The 20580-nt window shown below is 43.2% G+C and overlaps 1 protein-coding gene across 1 annotated transcript; it reads left to right on the top strand.

The window, feature by feature from the left end:
• The first annotated feature begins 526 nt into the window (after positions 1–526).
• On the top strand, positions 527–12231 carry tpra1 (transmembrane protein, adipocyte asscociated 1). The gene is made up of 11 exons (XM_033967200.2): positions 527–691; positions 2532–2700; positions 3225–3357; positions 3749–3835; positions 4525–4597; positions 4719–4798; positions 5100–5210; positions 5275–5335; positions 5862–5964; positions 6508–6588; positions 7988–12231. Exons 2-11 carry the CDS (start codon positions 2543–2545, stop codon positions 8241–8243), a joined length of 1143 nt encoding a protein of 380 aa, XP_033823091.1. The 5' UTR covers positions 527–691; positions 2532–2542; the 3' UTR covers positions 8244–12231.
• Positions 12232–20580: the final 8349 nt, after the last annotated feature.

The following is a 20580-nucleotide window of genomic DNA, read 5'->3' as shown; positions in this document are numbered from 1 at the left end:
CACTGTATGAAATTTATAAGGGACTACTTCAAAAGCTGTCAGAATACCTCACCTGTTTGTTAATCATTGATATCATAACCAGATCACATGATTGCATAAGGTTGCACCAAAACTGAGATGGGAAAGCTTTTTAGCTGATTTGCTTCACAAAGATGGAATACACTCCAAGGAAAAGCAAAACTCGATACATTGATGACACAATCACAATTTAATAATCTCGTAACAAATTTTTATACACACACCTGCACCTATTTTAAAGTTCTATATGGACATTTTTTTCAGCTTGTATTGTATTTTAAACAGGGCACCCGTGAAAAAGAGAGCTCAAGTGCCATCATTAGGTCCCCTTGTGTAAATAAATAAATAAATAAATAAATAAATAAATAAATAAATAAATAAATAAATAAATAAATAAATAAATAATCTTTGCTGTGGCAAGGGGTTGTGAGGGCCTTTATCGTCGCGTGCGGCTTTAATTTTATTTATTTATTTATTTTTTTAATTTCGTCTGTGTTCCGCGAGATCTGTGAAGTCTCGCGGGACTGTGTGCTTGTTGTCAGCTGATCACGGGGAAATCTCTAAAACGAAACCATGAACAGGACATTTTTGTGCTGCGATGCGCCGAATCTTTGTCTAAACGAGCCGTGACTCGACTCCTTTAAAGCTCTTTAAACACGGCTCCTCTGAACAGGTGAGATCTGACATTTTATCAAATGATACTCATCATTTACAACCTTTGCACGCGTAATGTCGTGTTATGCTAACGTAAATAACATGCTTTTATTCATCGCGTTGTTTATTATCTGTCATATAAAGGTGTTTTACTGATTAAACGTAGTTAATATTCAGGTTATGATTGGATCATGTTTAAATAAAGTGATCGTTTTGATTACATAACTCGATAAGCCGAGGGTCAGGTGGCTACTGTTAGCATTTCACGGCTAACGCTACCTCCAGTCCACTTCAGTCTTAAGTTTATTAAAATAGTTCGCGTTTTTTAAATTATACATCCGAGTTTTGCTTGGTTCAGACATATTCACAAACCTTCCACAATTCTGTAGTGTTTACCATAAAAACAAGAGAGTGTGGTGGCCTCAGTCTAAAAACAACTGGACGATACTGGCAGAACAAAGTGAGACTGTTGTTCATTTTGGTATCATAAAGTTATAAAAGAGACTACACTGGCCAAAGTGACTGCAAGAGGTGACATTTATATAAACAGAAGCTTAACTGCTTCTTTGTTTTAAAAAAACAAATTGAAAATGGTCTTAATCGTAAAATATTGTATTTAAATCATCTCTAGCTTATGGATGTAAATTTTACTTCAAAATAAGACACTTATTCAAGGACAGGCTTTGGAAGTTATTTGTCCCACATGCCATATGTGTGTCCAACACATCCCTCTAGCTGAGCCAGAGAATGGACTGTTCACTTTAAAGATCTTCTGTGTTGCTGCTGCCCAACTTTGAATTTCCTTCATGATCTAGCTATCTATCTGTCTATTTCTGCCTATTTATCTCATTTTCTTTGTCTATTTGTCAATCTATTTATCTGTCTATTTATTCCTTGACCTCTTCACTGTACAGGGTGGATTACTTCTGTTACTGCAGAAGTTGGAAGGACTTAGTAATTTCTGAGAAACTTGTTTGCAGCAGTTTTCATCAGAAATTACCTAAGATTCAAGATAATTATAATGCCTTTGAAATGATAAACTTATTTTCTATGGTGCATTATGTAATTTGGTGTGTCTGTGACCTGCTTGTCTTCATGGAGTTGTTATTGTTTTGCCTGGAATGTTCCATAGTTAACCATTAAATTGTGTGTAAACTTAAGTCATTTTTTCAAGTGCATATGTTTTATTATAAAAAAAAGGTATTGTGTATTATTGCTTGCCCGTCTCTGTGGAGATGGTTAAATGTAATACTCTACTGTGATACATTATAGGCAAATCTTAAAGGGCCCATATTACGCTATTTTTCTGATCTGTTCTAATGATGTTTCCTCATCACAAACATACCAGGAGTGTGTTTCATTTCATCCACACACGTTTAACACACAAACACTATAGGTTCTTCCCTCAAACTGAAAACCCTCTGTTCCATCTTGTGATGTCATGTGGAAATACAGGAAGTGCTCCACTGTGGTTTTAAACTTCATACATCTTCACTAGATTCAGTGATGATTTCAGCCATGGATTTGCCCATCTCTAGTGAACTAAAAGTAAAAGAAGCTATTAACCTGAAAACTACTGTTTCATGACATCACAAGGTGGAAGAGAGCTTTTTGTGCTTTGGAGATGTAGACAGCCTAATAATAAAGTGTTACTCAAACATGTGTGAATGAACCAAAACACAACCCCAGGTGTGATTTTGATGAGGTAACAGCATTATAACATTGCTTAAAGCTCAGAGTACATTTTGCATAATGTAGGACCTTTAATGTAAATAAGTGCATTTGTCATCCTCCACCATAAAAGTTACACAGGGCCCCTTTAATTTTCTCAAAAATCCTAAACTGATCATGTCCCTCAGGTGATGAAACCATGTTGCCCACGGTTACAGCGGTGGTCAGATTCAGTCAGTACAACAGCAGCACGTTGCCGTGGTTACCAAACTCGTCAGTGTTGCCTACTCAGCCGGACAATGTCTCAAAACCTCACCAGTGCCTCCAGCTGCTCTATGAGGACATCGGACAGTCCAGGTAAAGGTATACTCTCTGACAAGGAAAGGAATGTCTGCTAGTGTTGTCATGAGACTAAAATGTCAAACTTGATTTCGATACTAAAGAGTAGACTTGATACCGATTCCGATACCACAATGATAATGAAATGCGCTTTTTATTTTGACAATATAACATGATTTTCCACATTAAATGGTAGTACTTTCTTTTATATTCCCATGTGGTCCAGTAGGTTCCATAGTGGTCCATGGGTGTATACTAGTCTATGTGTCTCATACTTGTTCTGATACAGCTCTATATTATTCTAAAGATATTCAGGAAAGGTTTGTTTCTGTCCTGTCAATGGGACTTTTTAGTATCGATACCTGTGAACAATGAGTATTAAGTATCGATTAGTATCTGATTTTCAATTCTTTTGACAGCCCTATTCTCATGTGAGTCTTCCCCACAGCATGTGTGACTGAGGAGAAAGGAAGAGTGGACCAATTATTAACAGACTCTGTTCCATATTCAAACTCAAACTCAACACTGCCCTCTGTCTGTAGAGTTCGTTACTGGGACCTGCTGCTCTTGGTCCCAAACGTGGCATTCTTCATGTTTCTGATGTGGAAACTGCCCTCGGCCCGAGCCAAGATCCGTGTCACCTCCAGCCCCATCTTCATCACTTTCTACCTGCTGGTAAATATACTATAGTATATATTCTGATGAAGAGGGCCATGTCCCAATTCAACAAATGCACACTTCGTCTGGTGCATTAAAGGGCACTTACGTAACTTCCGGCATGACAAAGCCTGTCCCATTTCATGCACCTGACCATTTCGTCCGAAAATATGCCCTGCGTTTTCATGGAGATTGGCCATGGCGTAGGCCTGTCCCATTTCAGCATGATGGTGGCTACGCGGAGGAGTCTCCTTCATCAGCCAGGTACTTCGAACGGTACTGCAAAGGATACTTCGAAGTGTGCATTTGTCAAATTGGGACCTGGCCGAGGAGAGGAGCAGAGGATGCCGAGGAGAGGGACAGGTGTTTTGTATTTTTAGTGATATAAACCTATGATTTTGTCTTCCAGGTTTTTGTAGTAGCTGCAGTGGGAATCACCAGAGCTATAGTTTCTATGACGGTCAGCGCCTCGAGTGCAGCCACCATCATCGACAAGGTAAAAAACGCATTTATTATTTATAAGTATCACAAGTAAATATTCTTTCTCAGCTCATTTGTTTTTTAGCCATATCTATTAGTCTTGGTCCAGTCCCTGGTCCAGTCCCTGGTCCAGTCCCTGGTCCAGTCCCTGGTCCAGTCCCTGGTCCAGTCCCTGGTCCAGTCCCTGGTCCAGTCCCTGGTCCAGTCCCTGGTCCAGTCCCTGGTCCAGTCCCTGGTCCAGTCCCTGGTCCAGTCCCTGGTCCAGTCCCTGGTCCAGTCCTTTTCATGCTTTAAGATGAAAACATGTCTGACATTCCTCACATTCCAGTCTGGTCCCTGGAGGCTGCACTGATGTGTTCACATGGTAGAGTTTTGTTCCACGTCCTGCGGTGGGGGCAGAGCATAAATAAAAGTTACTGAACAAACGACATTCATCAAGAGGTGAACAGTGTCATTGGTCTAATAGGTATCCACACTTAAAGCTCCGCAGCCAGGTGTTTGTAATCAGAAACACCTGGCTGTAATCAGGGCAGTGGTGGTGTGATGTCACCAACTACCTGAAATTGGCTGAGGCCATTGGAGCCAAGACACACTCATTTTTATACATTTTGTTCACAAAGCTGCAGATGTACCGGGTTTGCTCTAAGTAGCAGCAGAAACAATTCAAACCCCACATATACAGAGTTAATATTTTCTTTTTTTCAGGTGTTGTGGGAGATCACGCGTTTCTTCCTTTTGGCCATTGAGCTCAGTGTCATCATCTTCGGACTGGCTTTTGGTAAACTTAAATTCCTTCCAAAAAAACCTTATAGATTAGATTGTCATTTTTTTGTTTTATGTTGCCAGTATTTGTGTGGTAATCTCTGTGTGTGTTTGTTTATCCCTGTCTTTGTGCTCAGGTCATCTGGAGAGTAAGTCCAGTATAAAGCGTGTTCTGGGCATCACTGCAGTCCTGGCTCTGGCCTATTCCATCACACAGGTGAGAAAATTGCAATTTGAATGGATGCAGTATCTTAATGTTGATGTTAATGAATTCTGAACGGAATAAAAAAAAAAAAAAGTTTTATTGATTTATTTTTATTCCTATAAAACTGCGAAACTGAAAATGTGCCTATTGTGAGAAGGTTAAAATCCAGAGACACTGAAGGATGGGTCAAATGCAGGTTTAACCCAGAGACACTGAACGATGGGTCAAATGTGAAACACACATTTCCGTCTTTCCTCTGACGTGTCAATCCTTACACATTTCGTTTGTGAGACCTTTTCCCTCTTACCTTCAGGGCACTCTGGAAATCCTATACCCCGACAGTCATCTCTCTGCTGAGGACTTCAACATCTACGGACATGGAGGACGCCACTTCTGGTTGGCGAGCTCTTGCTTCTTCTTCCTGGTCAGTAACAAAGTGCCAAACTAGTGCAAATGAATGGGTTATTAAAGTAAATGTTTGGTTTTAGGTTTACTCTTTAATAGTGATTCTGCCCAAAACTCCAATCAGAGAACGGATATCACTGCCATGTGAGTAACACGCTTCTTCTTATTTTAAAATTATCTGACCTTTTTAAGTGCACCTTTTTATTTTTTTTTGTAAAACAAATTGCATTGTAGATCTGCACTAATCCAGTTTGAATCATGGTTAGTTTTGTTTTTAAAGGTGCACTATGGAACTTTGAGCGTCTGCCTCCTGCTCAAGTCTATGGAATTGTTATAACTTTGCCTGAAATGTTTCACAGTATGGCTTTAATTTTATATATCTCCATGGAAATGAGTATTTAGCACAACCAACCCAAAGAGGCACTGCTCACAGTAACAATGTGTGTTTTTCCACTGTATTTTTGAGCAATAAAACCAAAAACGATACAAGTGAATAAATGAAAAATAGATATGTCATAATGCTATGCTGTGGAACATTCCAGGTAAAGCATCTCCATGAAATGTGGACAACTAGAAAAGTTACGTAGTGCACCTTTAAACTTACAAACCTGTTTTACCATTCAAATGTACAGTTTTTATATTGGTGTCTTCTTATGTGTCATCTCTGCAGCTAGGCGGAGTTTTTACGTGTACGCTCTGATCCTGTCCCTCCTGAACCTGGTGCAGGGGGTGGGCAGTGCTCTGCTGTGTGCGGAGATCATCCAGGGACTCTGGTCTGGACTTTAAACTTACTCTACATTCTATTATTTATCATATTTAATAATGATATTTAAAGTGCATAGGGCAGTGTTTTATGATTTTATATTTTAGACTTTTGGTGAGATAATACCTGATGTAAATATAAATTATAGTTTTACTCCAAGAAGCAGTTTGAGAAGAAACCTTGACAACATCACGCTGGGAGAAGTCTATCCAACAGTTTGGCATAATTTACTCAAACACATTTTTCTGACACTTTAAACATAATTTCAACAAAATAAATCTATTTTCTTATATTTATCAAATAATAATCTCTGTGACATTAGAGGAGCTTTGTCCCAGTGCACTACATGGTTGCTAGGTAACATTTATGGAATTTCCTAGTGTGATGTCATGAAGGACCAGGAAGTAAAATCTGAAAACGTTGCCAAACTGGCAATAATATTGTAAATCTTTCATTAACATCTTAAATGTAATGATGTTAAATGTGTTTTAGTAAAATGAGTGGTGCAGCCTGTCATAGACGCTTTAATCTCTAATGGTGTCTCTCTGTGCAGCTGTGTGGACCTGACCACGTTCCTCTACTTCTCAGCTTTTGCTCCTCTCATTTATGTCGCATTCCTCAAAGGATTCTTCGGGTCAGTCCAAAAACAATACTAACATTTTACAAGATTATTCTAACAAATACAGGTACACAGAAAAATGCCCCTACTTGGAGGTTATGCACTGACGTCTTTTTATTCAAAAATGCCCCTCAATTTTCCAACAGGCCGAACTAAATGTGTTTCTTAGCTTTTTTAGTCAAATTTTGTTGTTTTCACCCCACAAGAATGAATGTCCTCAACACACAGACGCAGAGCCATGTTATTTAAGGAGAGAAAGGCTCAGTTCTTCTGTGAGAGTGTGTATCTGATGAATGTGGTGCGTCTGCAGAGTCCCTGTGGTTTATCTCTTGTCTGGTTTTCTGCTGATAACTTGATGTTCTTGTTTTAGAGTCAGGTACAAACTGAATATGTAGCAGAGCTGTAGAGTTTTATATTTGTTCTTAAACTGCAAAGGCTGTGTCACATTTTCAGTTTAGTGTTTGGAGCTTTTTCAGGAGAAAACATTGACACTCGTATACATTTGTCACCAATGACGTTCCAAAGGCTATGATGTCATCTGCATAACCTCTATTTTTAGAATAAGTTTAAAAAAAAATTTGTTTTTTAAAATTCTATAGTCTCCTTAATGGGACTGTGTGTATCCTGCCTCTTACAGTTTAATAAAGGGTCTTGTGTTCACAACAGACCCTGTGTGTCCAGAGCCTTAACCTGCAAATAGAGACACATACACATTTGTCTCATTCTCAGTATATAGACAGGTCTCATGTGAAAGAACCTCCAGCATTCACTCCCTGAGCTGCAGAGGCTGCACTAGCACTGATTCATGATTTGGTACCATTCAGCATTGGAACTGGAAAAAGTAATATTTTATTTGAACATGTTTACCTTGTATCTGGGGGCACAATTACAAGTTTAAGTCATTTATAATCTATGGTTTTGTCGAAGGATACAACTACTGCTCCTATTGTTTCTGTCTTAAAAATGTCAAAAATAGAACTAGTTAACCTTAAACTGTTTGCAATGGTCCAAACTTATTCCTCACTTACTTTATGCATTCAGAGATCCTAATTATTCACCACGGTGAATTTATAAGCACTTTTTGCAACTCTCAGAGACCAGAGCGGAGCTTTACAGTGACAGTAATGTCAACAACAACTAGTATTTTAACGGCACAATGATTGTTGCACAATCAAATGTTTTCTAATTTGACTTATTTTGACCTCCTCAAGAGCTGCGTATACAATATATATGTACTGAGGCCAGACGGGTTTTACTCACATACGTGGGGAAAAAAATCTGATATAGGGCTTTTACACACCAAAAAAATTGTTTGACTAAATCTTGACTCAAATTTAATAAAAAAAATTTTTTGTCAAAAGACCAAAACAAGTGTAATATTTCTTGTCAATTTTTATCCTTCTTTGTCCCACAGTTCTGAACCAAAGATCCTCTTCTCGTATAAGTCCCAGATTGATGAGCCAGAGGAGAGCGATGTGCACCTGCCTCCCGCTGTGGGCGCGCAATTCCACAGACGCGACATTGTAGACCAGGGCCTGTACTACTCTTCCACCCAGATCGATGCCTCGTCTGTGGGCAGAGCACAGGGGGCGGGGGCCTATCTGGATGACGTGGTGTCTGGACCTTACGGCAGCAGTGTGGAGGACAGGTGGAGACCTATCAACGCTTGAAAACAGGAGAGGAACTGGATCTGGGATTTGGAATTGTGTTTTTATCGAATACAGCAGGGACATGTATAAACAGTATAGAAGGTTGCTGCTTAAAAATGAGAGAGAGACTCAAATATCTGGAGCTATAAATCATGAACAGATTTTGTTTTGACTGACAGACAAGCCACAAGACCTGAACCCTGAAAAGTTGGGAAAGAGAGAGAAAACGTGAAATATTTTGAAAAGGACTTTAGATTTGGACTTGTGTTTTTATTGAGAATACAGGTGGACTCAAACTGCAAGAGTTCAGGAAAAGGCTGCACTAGCACTGATTCATGATCGGCTGCAAGTGCTGGAGTTTAGGTAGTGACCATTCAGACCAGAGAGAGTCCTTTCTGAACAGTCTAGAGCAGGGGTGTCCAAATTTTCAAGGGAAAACACAGATGAAGCAGAGGGTCGATCGAGGGCCATAGACTCATGGTCAATACAGAGAGTCATTCAGATGTGTGCATTTAAAACTGACTCAGCCTCCAGATGTGTGCTCATGCTTAGAGCCTCAAAAGGATGCTAAATATTTGATACCGGCTATATCCAAAGTACATTTTCAAGAAGAATTAGGGCCGCGTTTGGCTCCTGGGCCATAGTTTGGACATGCCTGGTCTAGAGGATTGCTAAAACGAGACAGATATTACTGAAATATGTGAATTTGTTTAGTCTGGCAGATGAGCCACAGCAACTAGACCCTGAAAAAATTGGGACATTTCTAAACAGTATTGTGCACCGCTGAAGAATGAGAGAGGGAAAGAGGCTGAAGGTACAATTGGAACTAAACCAGGGCTAAAACAGAACTAAATCAGGACTAAAACAGGCCCAAACCAGGTCTAAATCAACAAAACTCAGAAAGAAAAACTGGACCTGAACCAAAGTCTAAACTAACTGGGTCCATAACAGGACTAAATCAGGTCTAAACTGGGGTCTAAAGCAGGACTAAATGTGGTCTAAGCCAGGACTCTCACTTACATTTCCACTTGTGTGGTACTAAACCAGGATTACACTGAAAACCAAGACTAAACCACCTGGGACAAGACTTATCAAGGTTCTAATCAGGACTAAACCAGGACTAAACCAGGTCCAAAAGAACTTTATTCTATAGTGCAATGTATGGGACTAAACCGGGACTAAACCGGGACTAAACCAGGACTAAACCGGGACTAAACCAGGACCTTTTTCTAATCCTGTATAAACTAAAATTACAAGTAGCAACATCTGGACCCTGGGAAATTTGTGACCAAACCCAGTATTTTAAAAGCGACTGATGTGTGCTGTGGGATGAAGAGGACCAACTTTTGAAATGTTGATTCTGTTTTGAGGTTTGGAAGAGAAGCACTTGAACCACGATGACTTTTGTTCCATTTTAAAGACAAGAGTATTAAAGGTGCTATATTATGTTAAATGGACTCTTTTGAGTTTTAAGCCATGTTTTAATGTTGTTACCTCCTTAAAAACAGACCTGGAGTTGTGTTTCGTTTCATTCACACATGTTTGACTAACCCTGCATTGTTAGTCTGTCTACATCTCCAAAGCTCAAAATGCTCTGTCCCACTTTGTGATGTCATGAAGTGGTAGTTTTTAAACTCCACACACCTTAGTGAAGATATATGGAGTTTACTAACACTGTGGAGCACTTCCTGTATTACCACATGACATCACAAGGTGGAACGGAGTGTTTCAAGGTTGATGGAAGAACTCAGCCTAAATCTGCAGGGTTTGTGTGTTAAATGTGTGAATGAATCAAAACACAACTCCAGGTCTGTTTGTGACAAGGAAACAACATTAGAACACATAACAAAACAGTGTAATATGGGCCCTTTAAGGCAGACCAATCTGTGCAAGAAAACAAAACCGAGAGTTCAAATATTGTGAGATTAAGATAAAAACTTGTGATTTATTTTTTTTATTTTTTTTTGGGGGGGGGGGGGGGGGGGGGGGGGGATCAAAAGTCTTTCACTGCAGCAATGCCAGTGTAAAACTTTCTATAAGACCAATGGAGAATGATCATCATATAAAAAGGCTGAATTAACAGGAGTTGAACCCTGTGCGCTGTGATGTAATCGCTTTGGCTGAAATGTTCCACACTATGGCATTTAGCATACAACATTTGGATTGTGTTCTGTCACTACAACCAGACTGTTAAGAACTGTGTTAAATCCAAACTAATTACTGACAAAAGTTGGGACATTTTTTTAATTATTCAGACAAGGACCAAAGGAGACGATGCATCTAAACAAGAGACTGAACTTTACATTCCCAATGGAAGCACATTTTAAGGCCCATATTACTCTGTTTTATGATCTGTTCTAATACAGTTTCCTCATCTCAAACAGACCTGGAGTTGTGTTTGTGTGTTAAACTTGTGTGAATGAAACAAAACACTGACAGCACAAGGTGGAACAGAGCATTTTGAGCTCAGGAGAAGTTCACAGGCTAATAATCCAGGGTTAATCAAACATGTGTGAAAGAAACGAAATACAACTCCAGGTCTGTTTTTGAGGAGGTGACACTGTTAAAGAGTCCATGTTGTGTAATACGGGGCCTTTAAAAGTGTCTAAATCTTAATATTGTTCACTAAAGGATTTGAACTTTGCCTTGCACTTAATTAATGACAAAGCCACAAGATGTTATTGTTATTATTTTTATTATTATCATCCTCATCATCATCATTATGCTAATTTATTTCAGTCTTTCAAACAAACTTAATTTTATTTCCTGTTTTTTTCCTTTTCTGTGATTCAAATGTGTGCAAATCACTTTTACAAATACATCAGTCTGCCCTCTATATTACAGTGTTGTCAGAGCACAGCTGTTATTCCAGATGCCCTTCCTTAACTTCTGTACTCTTTGTACTTAGGACTGGTGCAATGTCTCCCCCTAGTGACTGGAGTGACCAAAAGGAGTGGCCTTTTTGTTTCATTTTTAAAGTGTCATTGAACAAATGTGAATGTTTGGGTTTTTGTTTTTTTTGGTGTTTTTTTTTTTTGCTTTATTTTTAAACCTGTTGCTGACTAGTTTTCTCAAAACTAGACCAGGTCTGTATCAGAACTAAACCAGGACTGAACCGGGACTAAACCGGGACTAAAGCGGGACTAAACCAGGTCTAAACCAGAACTAAACCAAGTCTAAATCTGAACTAAAAGAGTGTATGATCTAAATCAGTCTAAACAAACCTGGTTCATAACAGGACTCGATCAGGTCTAATCTAGGTGCTAATCCTGGACCAACCCAGGTTCTAAACAGGGTCTAAACAAAATACTAAACCAGACCAAGGACTAAACGAGGTATTAACCAGCTACACCTGGAGTAACATGGGTCTAAACAAATGTCTAAATAAACCATGTCCATAATGGGACTAAATCAGGTCTATATTAGGGTCTAGGGGCTAAGAACTAAACCAAGACTTTTACCCACATTCCAAGTCTAACGAGGTCTACAAGACGGGACCAAATCTCCTCAAGGTCCTAACCAGGACTAAACCAACTCATGTCCTGACCCATAGCTGGACTAAATCGGGTCTATATTGGGGTCTAAACCATAATTAAACTGGGACTCTTAAATACATTCCAAAGTGTGGGACTAAACTCGGATTACATTTAAAACCAGGTCTAAACCATGTCCCCCAAACCAGGACTAATCAAGGACTTTCTTCTCCATTCCTAATTTTGGGACTAAACCAGATCCCAACCAGAACTACTGTCTCCATTTTGATGCTGATGATGTAATTCCAAACCTTCTGTTGTGTTTTTTTTCTTTTGTGCCTTAAGTTGACTCCTTGGTTCAGAGTGTCCTGGTCTGTCCCAGGTGTGTTTCAGAGACAGTGTTTTGAAGTGTTTGAAGTGTTTTATCTGTTGTAGAGTGTGTTCTGATTACAGCTGCAGTTTGACTCTTTGCTCCTGCTTAAGAATGTGACGTGTTTTCACTTTGTTCCAGTCCAATAAACCATCTTTACCTCCTACATCCCTCTGTCTATCCCTCTGTCTTACCTAACTTGTTGAATAAAAGTAGTTGTTTATATCTGCTCCTCTGTCTCTCTGCTCCTCTGGCTCTGCTCCTCTGTCTCTCTGCTCCTCTGGCTCTGCTCCTCTGTCTCTCTGCTCCTCTGTCTCTCTACTCCTCTGTCTCTCTCTGCTCCTCTGGCTCTACTCCTCTGTCTCTGCTCCTCTGGCTCTCTGCTCCTCTGGCTCTCTACTCCTCTGTCTCTCTGCTCCTCTGGCTCTCTACTCCTCTGTCTCTCTGCTCCTCTGTCTCTCTGCTCCTCTGTCTCTCTGCTCCTCTGTCTCTCTGCTCCTCTGTCTCTCTGCTCCTCTGGCTCTCTGCTCCTCTGGCTCTCTGCTCCTCTGTCTCTCTGCTCCTCTGGCTCTCTGCTCCTCTGGCTCTCTGCTCCTCTGGCTCTCTCTGCTCTGGCTCTCTCTGCTCCTCTGTCTCTCTACTCCTCTGTCTCTCTACTCCTCTGTCTCTCTGCTCCTCTGTCTCTCTGCTCCTCTGGCTCTCTGCTCCTCTGGCTCTCTACTCCTCTGTCTCTCTGCTCCTCTGTCTCTCTGCTCCTCTGGCTCTCTGCTCCTCTGGCTCTCTACTCCTCTGTCTCTCTACTCCTCTGTCTCTCTGCTCCTCTGTCTCTCTCTGCTCCTCTGGCTCTACTCCTCTGTCTCTCTGCTCCTCTGTCTCTCTGCTCCTCTGTCTCTCTGCTCCTCTGTCTCTCTGCTCCTCTGGCTCTCTGCTCCTCTGGCTCTCTGCTCCTCTGGCTCTCTGCTCCTCTGTCTCTCTGCTCCTCTGGCTCTCTGCTCCTCTGGCTCTCTGCTCCTCTGGCTCTCTCTGCTCTGGCTCTCTCTGCTCCTCTGTCTCTCTACTCCTCTGTCTCTCTACTCCTCTGTCTCTCTGCTCCTCTGTCTCTCTGCTCCTCTGGCTCTCTGCTCCTCTGGCTCTCTACTCCTCTGTCTCTCTGCTCCTCTGTCTCTCTGCTCCTCTGGCTCTCTGCTCCTCTGGCTCTCTACTCCTCTGTCTCTCTACTCCTCTGTCTCTCTACTCCTCTGTCTCTCTACTCCTCTGTCTCTCTGCTCCTCTGTCTCTCTCTGCTCCTCTGGCTCTACTCCTCTGTCTCTCTGCTCCTCTGTCTCTCTGCTCCTCTGTCTCTCTGCTCCTCTGGCTCTCTGCTCCTCTGGCTCTCTGCTCCTCTGGCTCTCTGCTCCTCTGGCTCTCTCTGCTCTGCCTCTCTCTGCTCCTCTGTCTCTCTACTCCTCTGTCTCTCTGCTCCTCTGGCTCTCTGCTCCTCTGGCTCTCTGCTCCTCTGGCTCTCTCTGCTCTGGCTCTCTCTGCTCCTCTGTCTCTCTGCTCCTCTGGCTCTCTACTCCTCTGGCTCTCTGCTCCTCTGGCTCTCTGCTCCTCTGGCTCTTGCTCCTCTGCTTTAATTCACTAGTGTCAAATGTGTGGGATTATAAACTTTTACAAGACTAAACTAAATTATAAAAGACTAAACCAAAACAAAACTATGATCTTTTTACGTTTTACTTTGGTATTGAGAGATACACTGAGGCCGTAACTATAACATTATCAAAAGTGTGAAAATACAGTGTGGAATACAGTTAATTATAATTTTTTTTTTTTTTTTTTTTTTTAGGGCAGTTCAGACCCACGGCTGAACCTCCCTGTTCGACCTGCAGGTGGTGCTGTTGGAGCACGTACGGCGCTGTAACGTGGGCGTGACCGCTCTGGAAATGCTCTTAAAAGGTCGTTTTGTTGTTGTTTTATTTATTTATTTATTTATTTTGTTTTTTTCCTCCTGGTGCAAATATTTTATTTTCACAAAGTCACAAAGAGCTTCAAAACAAAATAACACACAATAACAGCAGGTCTCCTCTGGTCCGAAAACGAGGCTCTGAAAGTGCAGAGCTTTGAGCGGGACTAAAGTGAACTCAAGCCTTAATCTGTGACCTGTGCTGCTGTTCAGACCTCATGAGCCCCGCCGTCTTCTTCTTCTCTTTGGAGGATACAATGTTCTTTCAGTTTGATGATGCCTGAGTCAAGAGCTGTTTAGATCATAACCACTGTCCATCTCAGCTCATCTGATTCTTCAGACGTGACACCCCAAGGACATCAGACCTCCAAATCATCAGACCTCCAAATCATCAGACCTCCAAACATCAGACCTCCAAACATCAGACCTCCAAATCATCAGACCTCCAAACAACAGACCTCCAAATCATCAGACCTCCAAACATCAGACCTCCAAACATCAGACCTCCAAACATCAGACCTCCCCATTCATGTACACACACCACAGATTGTCTTAATCAAACTTAGACTCAACACAGCCTGAGATAACTCTTATTAGTTTTATCTGATCTTTAATCTTTAGACCTCAGTGTAAAGTAAACCACACTCACATATTCACATATTCACATATTCACATATTCACATATTCACATATTCACATATTCACATATTCATATAGTTCTTATTCAAATGCTGCGTGTTTAATCTGGTCCATAAATATAAATAAACCCCTGTGTGTTTTGGTCAGGAGTTTACCAAACTTCAGAGCATTGGTTAATTAATTATTGATGATATAACTTAGATAATTAATGACAGAAGATATTTAGTGATGGTGAAGCCAAAGACAAAGACCACACTGCTCCAACGCACAACTAAACACAACACAAGACTGAGAATCAGCCCCTCATGAAACTACAGCTCATTTATATGTGAGCAAATCAGCACCATGGAGAGAGACACGAGAGGAGGAGGGAAGAGAGAGAGACACGAGAGAAGGAGGGAAGAGAGAGACACGAGAGGAGGAGGGAAGAGAGAGACATGAGAAGGAGGGAAGAGAGAGAGACACGAGAAGGAGGGAAGAGAGAGAGACACGAGAGAAGGAGGGAAGAGAGAGACACGAGAGGAGGAGGGAAGAGAGAGACATGAGAGAAGGAGGGAAGAGAGAGACATGAGAGAAGGAGGGAAGAGAGAGACACGAGAGGAGGAGGGAAGAGAGAGACACGAGAAGGAGGGAAGAGAGAGAGACACGAGAAGGAGGGAAGAGAGAGAGACACGAGAGAAGGAGGGAAGAGAGAGACACGAGAAGGAGGGAAGAGAGAGAGACGAGAGAAGGAGGGAAGAGAGAGAGACACGAGAGAAGGAGGGAAGAGAGAGACACGAGAGAAGGAGGGAAGAGAGAGACACGAGAGAAGGAGGGAAGAGAGAGACACGAGAAGGAGGGAAGAGAGAGAGACACGAGAGAAGGAGGGAAGAGAGAGACACGAGAAGGAGGGAAGAGAGAGAGACGAGAGAAGGAGGGAAGAGAGAGAGACACGAGAGAAGGAGGGAAGAGAGAGACACGAGAGGAGGAGGGAAGAGAGAGAGACACGAGAGAAGGAGGGAAGAGAGAGACACGAGAGAAGGAGGGAAGAGAGAGACACGAGAGAAGGAGGGAAGAGAGAGAGACACGAGAGAAGGAGGGAAGAGAGAGACACGAGAGAAGGAGGGAAGAGAGAGAGACACGAGAGAAGGAGGGAAGAGAGAGAGACACGAGAGAAGGAGGGAAGAGAGAGAGACACGAGAGAAGGAGGGAAGAGAGAGACACGAGAGAAGGAGGGAAGAGAGAGACACGAGAGGAGGGAAGAGAGAGAGACACGAGAGGAGGAGGGAAGAGAGACACGAGAGAAGGAGGGAAGAGAGAGACACGAGAGAAGGGAAGAGAGAGAGACACGAGAGAAGGAGGGAAGAGAGAGACACGAGAGAAGGAGGGAAGAGAGAGACACGAGAGAAGGAGGGAAGAGAGAGACACAAGAGGAGGGAAGAGAGAGAGACACGAGAGAAGGGAAGAGAGACAGACACGAGAGAAGGAGGGAAGATAGAGACACGAGAGAAGGAGGGAAGAGAGGAAGGAGGACAGGAGAGAGAGAGGAGAGCAAGGGAAAGAGGGGGAGAAGGAGAGAGTAAGGACAAAAAAAGAGGGGAGAAAAAGGGAGACGAGAGAGGTGATGAAGGCAGACAGAAAGGATGGGTGAGAGAGGAGAGAAAAAAGAAAGAGAAGATGAGGAAGGGGGAGAGAGAAAGGATAAGAGGGGACAGAATAAGAGTGACAAAGGATGGATGGAGGGAAGATGCAGAGTGAGAAGGACAGGGCAGGAGAGAGAGAGTCATTCATTGAGCTTGTTAGTGTCGGATGGAGAGATGCACAGAGTGGAGGAGAAGAGCCAAAAATAGAAACACATTTTTATGCAGTAACTTTGTGCTGTGTCAGGACCAAGGACCAAACCAGGACTAAACCAGGACTAAACCAGGACTGAACCAGGACTAAACCAGAACTAAATCGGGACTAAACCAGGATTAAACCAGAACTAAAGCAAAACTACACCAGAACTAAACCAGGACTAAACCAGAACTAAACCGGGACTGAACCAGGATTAAACCAGGACTGAACCAGAACTAAACCGGGACTGAACCAGGACTAAACCAGGACCAAACCAGGAATCAACCAGGACTAACCCAGGACTCAACCAGGACTAAACCAGGACTAAACCAGGACCAAACCAGGACTAAACCTGGACTAAACCAAGACTGAACCATGATTCAACCAGGACTAAACCAAGAGTACACCACATCTAAACCAGGACTAAGCCAAATCTTTAAAATATGAATATAAAAGTTTATTAATATGTATTCTCTCTCCCCTTCCTCTCTCTTTCCCCTCCCTTTCTCTTTCCCCTCTCTTTCTCTCTCTCTATTCTTTCTGTCAAGGAAATCCCTCTGGACCTAATATTGAGCAAGTAACTTTGTGCTGCATGAGGAAGGAGAGAGAGACAGAGAGAGAGAGAGATCAGTAAAAGAGGAGAGACGAGTGTGTTCATGAGTTTATTCACTGATATGATGTTGTCATGGCTGTTCACAAACAAACTCTCTGTTTCTGTCTCTCCTTCTCTCTATCTCTTAATACTCTATACCTGCTCTCTCTCTTTCTTTTTTCATCTCCTCTCTCTCTTTTATTTTCCTCCCTCCTATGTCTCTGCTCTTTTACTTCCTCTCTTCTCTCATCTTCTAAATCTTCTCTTCCACCCTTTCTTCTCTCATCTTTCTCTCCTCTCTGCACCTCCTTCTCTTTTCTTTCTCTCCTCTCCCTTTTCCTCTCCTCTCTCCCTCCCTCTCTCCTCTTTCTCTTTTCTCCCCCTCTCTCTCCCTCCCTCTCTCCTCTCTCTCCCTTCTCCCCCTCCCTCTCTCCTCTTTCTCCTCTTATCTCCTCTCTCCCTCCTTCTCTCCTCGCTCCCCTTTCTCCTTCTCTCCCTCCTTCTCTCCCTCCCTCTCTCTCTCTCTCTCCCTCTCCTCTTTCTCCCTTCTCTCCCTCCCTCTCTCTTCTCCTCTTTCTCCTTCTCTCCCTCTCTCTCCCCTTTCTCCTTCTCTCCCCCTCTCTCCTCTTTCTCCTACTTTCCCTCTCTCTCCTCTTTCTCCCTCTCTCCCTCCCTCTCTCTCTCCCTCTCCTCTTTCTCCCTTCTCTCCCTTCTCTCCCTCCCTCTCTCTTCTCCTCTTTCTCCTTCTCTCCCTCTCTCTCCCCTTTCTCCTTCTTCCCATCTTTCTCCTCTCCTCTCCCTCCCTCCCTCCCTCCCTCTCGCTCTCTCTCCCTCTCTCTCCTCTTTCTCCCATCTCCCCCCCTCTCCTCTTCTCTCCCTCCCTCTCTCTCCTCTTTCTCCTCCTCTCCCTCTCCTCTTTTCCCTTCTCTCCCTCCCTCTCCCCTGTCATCTCCTCTCTCCTCTCCTCTTTCTCCCTTCTCTCCCTCTCTCTCCTCTTTTCCCTTCTCTCCCTCCCTCTCTCCTGTCATCTCCTCTCCTCTTTCTCCTTCTCTCCCTCTCCCCTCTTTCTCCTTCTCTCCCTCTCTCTCTCCTCTTTCTCCCTTCTCTCCCTCCCTCTCTCCTCTCCTCTCATCTCCTCTCACCTCTCCTCTTTCTCCTTCTCTCCCGCCCTCTCTTCCTCCCTTCTCTCCTCCCTCTCTCCTCTCTCCCTCCCTCTTCCCTCTCTCGTGAGACTAAACGTTTCTCTGTAACTGTGATGTAAATGGTGAACGAGGCCGACAGTGGATTTGAATAAACGAGTGTGTTTGGGGAGAAGAGTTTTTGTTTTGGACATTTTACATTCACAAGAAATGGAAAGGGATAGAGTTAGGGACAGAAGGAGGGATAGAAGAGATGGGAAGGGAGGGGGGAGAAGAGATAGAGAGAGTGGGAGTAAATAAGGATTAGTCTGGGGAATGTCAATGACACAATTTGTACCAAAGTCCCAGTTTGGATTTAGAATGAAAGAAAGAGAGGAATAGAGAAGGAGAGAGGACCCAGGGGAGAGAGGGAGGGAAAGAGAGAGAAAAGGAGAAGAGAGAGAGCTGAGAGAGAAGAGAAGAAAACGAGAGAGAGAGAGCACAGGGGAGAGAGGGAGAAAAGAAGAAGAGAGAGAGGGAATGGGGAGAGGCAGAGAAATGGGGGGAGAAAGGGAGAGGGGAGGAGAGAGACGAAGAGAAGAGGGTGAGAGAGAGAAAGAAAGAAAGAAAGAAAGAAAGAAAGGGGGAGGGGGGAGGGATAGGAGAGAGAGCAAGAAAGGAGAGAGAGCTTGACCAAAGAAGAAAGAGAGGAGAGGTGGAAGGAGAGAGAGGAGGGTCAAATCTCGGCAGGTGGAGTCCTTGCGCCCTCTGCTGGTGGTTTGCACATGTTTCAGATTTGATTTTATGATGAGGTTTGCTTCACTCTCTCCGCTCGTCCAGGTGCTGTTTCTCTCATGTCAAATATGTCGTAACGGGTGAGTGTGGCGGACCAAAGGATGCAGACTCGGGGAATATTTACAGGATTTATTGCAAGAATAAGGACAAGGTACAAACAGTGGGTGATCTGGAGGTGAGCAGGTGAGCAGGAACACGGGACACAGGAACAGACCACAGGAACAGACCACATGAAGGGATGACAGGAAGACAGGCAGACCAGACGGGCGTAGGGCAGAGCAGGCAGGAGACATCCAGGGCCGGAACACGGAACGCAGGAACAGACAGGAATACAGGGCCGACAGGAATGCAGAGACACGACCGGGATGAAGTGAACACAAAAATGATCCCGCCCTGAGTCTCCTCTCCCAGCTCCTCTTATGCCCAGCAGGCATGTTGATTGCACTGATGGGCTGCAGGTGCACGCGGGAGGAGCCAGGAGCCCAGCCCAGATCTGGAAGGTGAGGGAGGGAAGGAGCACGCAGGGAGGAAAACCAGGAGTGGACACTGCGGATCATGACAAAATATCTGTCTTGTCTGTCTCTGATCTACTTTTTATTTGTTCTATCTCTTCTCTCATCTTCTAATCTAATATCAGATCCATCCCTCTCTCTCCCTCTCTTTCAAATTCTCTCTCTGTCATTTTTCCCCTCTTCTTTCCATCTCCTAATCCTCCATATCCCCCACCCTCCCTCTCTGTTTCAGTTTATCTCTCCCACTCCTCCTCTCTTCTCTCCATCTCCTCTCTCCTTTCCTCATTTCCGAATCCTCCCATATCTATCCATCTCTCTCCCTCTCTTCTCTTCTTCTTCTTCTTCCCATTTTCTGCATTTCTTCTTCTCCAGACTGGTTCTCCACAGATGTTGATCCTTGTCATATTAATGTTTTGTCCATTGGCGACACTCATGTCTTTGGTCTTAAATAATGGCTCCACTTTATGAAGCTGTTGTCCCTGACAACACTGACAGAGACGCTCAACTTTGGGACAGTTTTTGTTTCATGTGGATAAACCCAGTGATTATACAGATATTAACCATAAACCAGGACTAAACCAGGACTAAACCAGGACTAAACCAGGACTAAACCAGGACTAAACCAGGATTAAACCAGGAGTAAACCAGGTCTAAACCAGGACTAAACCAGGACTAAACCAGGTCTAAACCAGGTCTAAACCAGGACTAAACCAGGACTAAACCAGGACTAAACCAGGATTAAACCAGGAGTAAACCAGGTCTAAACCAGGACTAAACCAGGTCTAAACCAGGTCTAAACCAGGTTTAAACCAGGACTAAACCAGGACTAAACCAGGTCTAAACCATGTCTAAACCAGGACTAAACCAGAAGTAAACTAGGACTAAACCAGGTTTAAACCAGGTTTAAACCAGGTCTAAACCAGGACTAAACCAGGACTAAACCAGGTCTAAACCAGGACTAAACCAGGACTAAACCAGGTCTAAACCATGTCTAAACCAGGTCTAAACCAGGACTAAACCAGGACTAAACCAGGTCTAAACCAGGACTAAACCAGGACTAAACCAGGTCTAAACCATGTCTAAACCAGGTCTAAACCAGGAC

Source organism: Periophthalmus magnuspinnatus, chromosome 5 (assembly GCF_009829125.3).
Source record: "Periophthalmus magnuspinnatus isolate fPerMag1 chromosome 5, fPerMag1.2.pri, whole genome shotgun sequence".
NCBI lineage: Eukaryota > Metazoa > Chordata > Actinopteri > Gobiiformes > Gobiidae > Periophthalmus > Periophthalmus magnuspinnatus.
The sequence above is the reverse complement of the archived record's forward strand: the minus strand, read 5'-3'. Positions and strand labels throughout refer to the sequence as shown.

Coding starts and splice junctions, on each gene's coding strand:
- tpra1 (XM_033967200.2), top strand. CDS start 2,543: ATGTTGCCCACGGTTACAGCGGTGGTCAGATTCAGTCAGTACAACAGC. Junction 3,836..4,524: donor CAGCCACCATCATCGACAAG/GTAAAAAACGCA, acceptor TCTTTTTTTCAG/GTGTTGTGGGAGATCACGCG. Junction 6,589..7,987: donor TTCCTCAAAGGATTCTTCGG/GTCAGTCCAAAA, acceptor TTTGTCCCACAG/TTCTGAACCAAAGATCCTCT.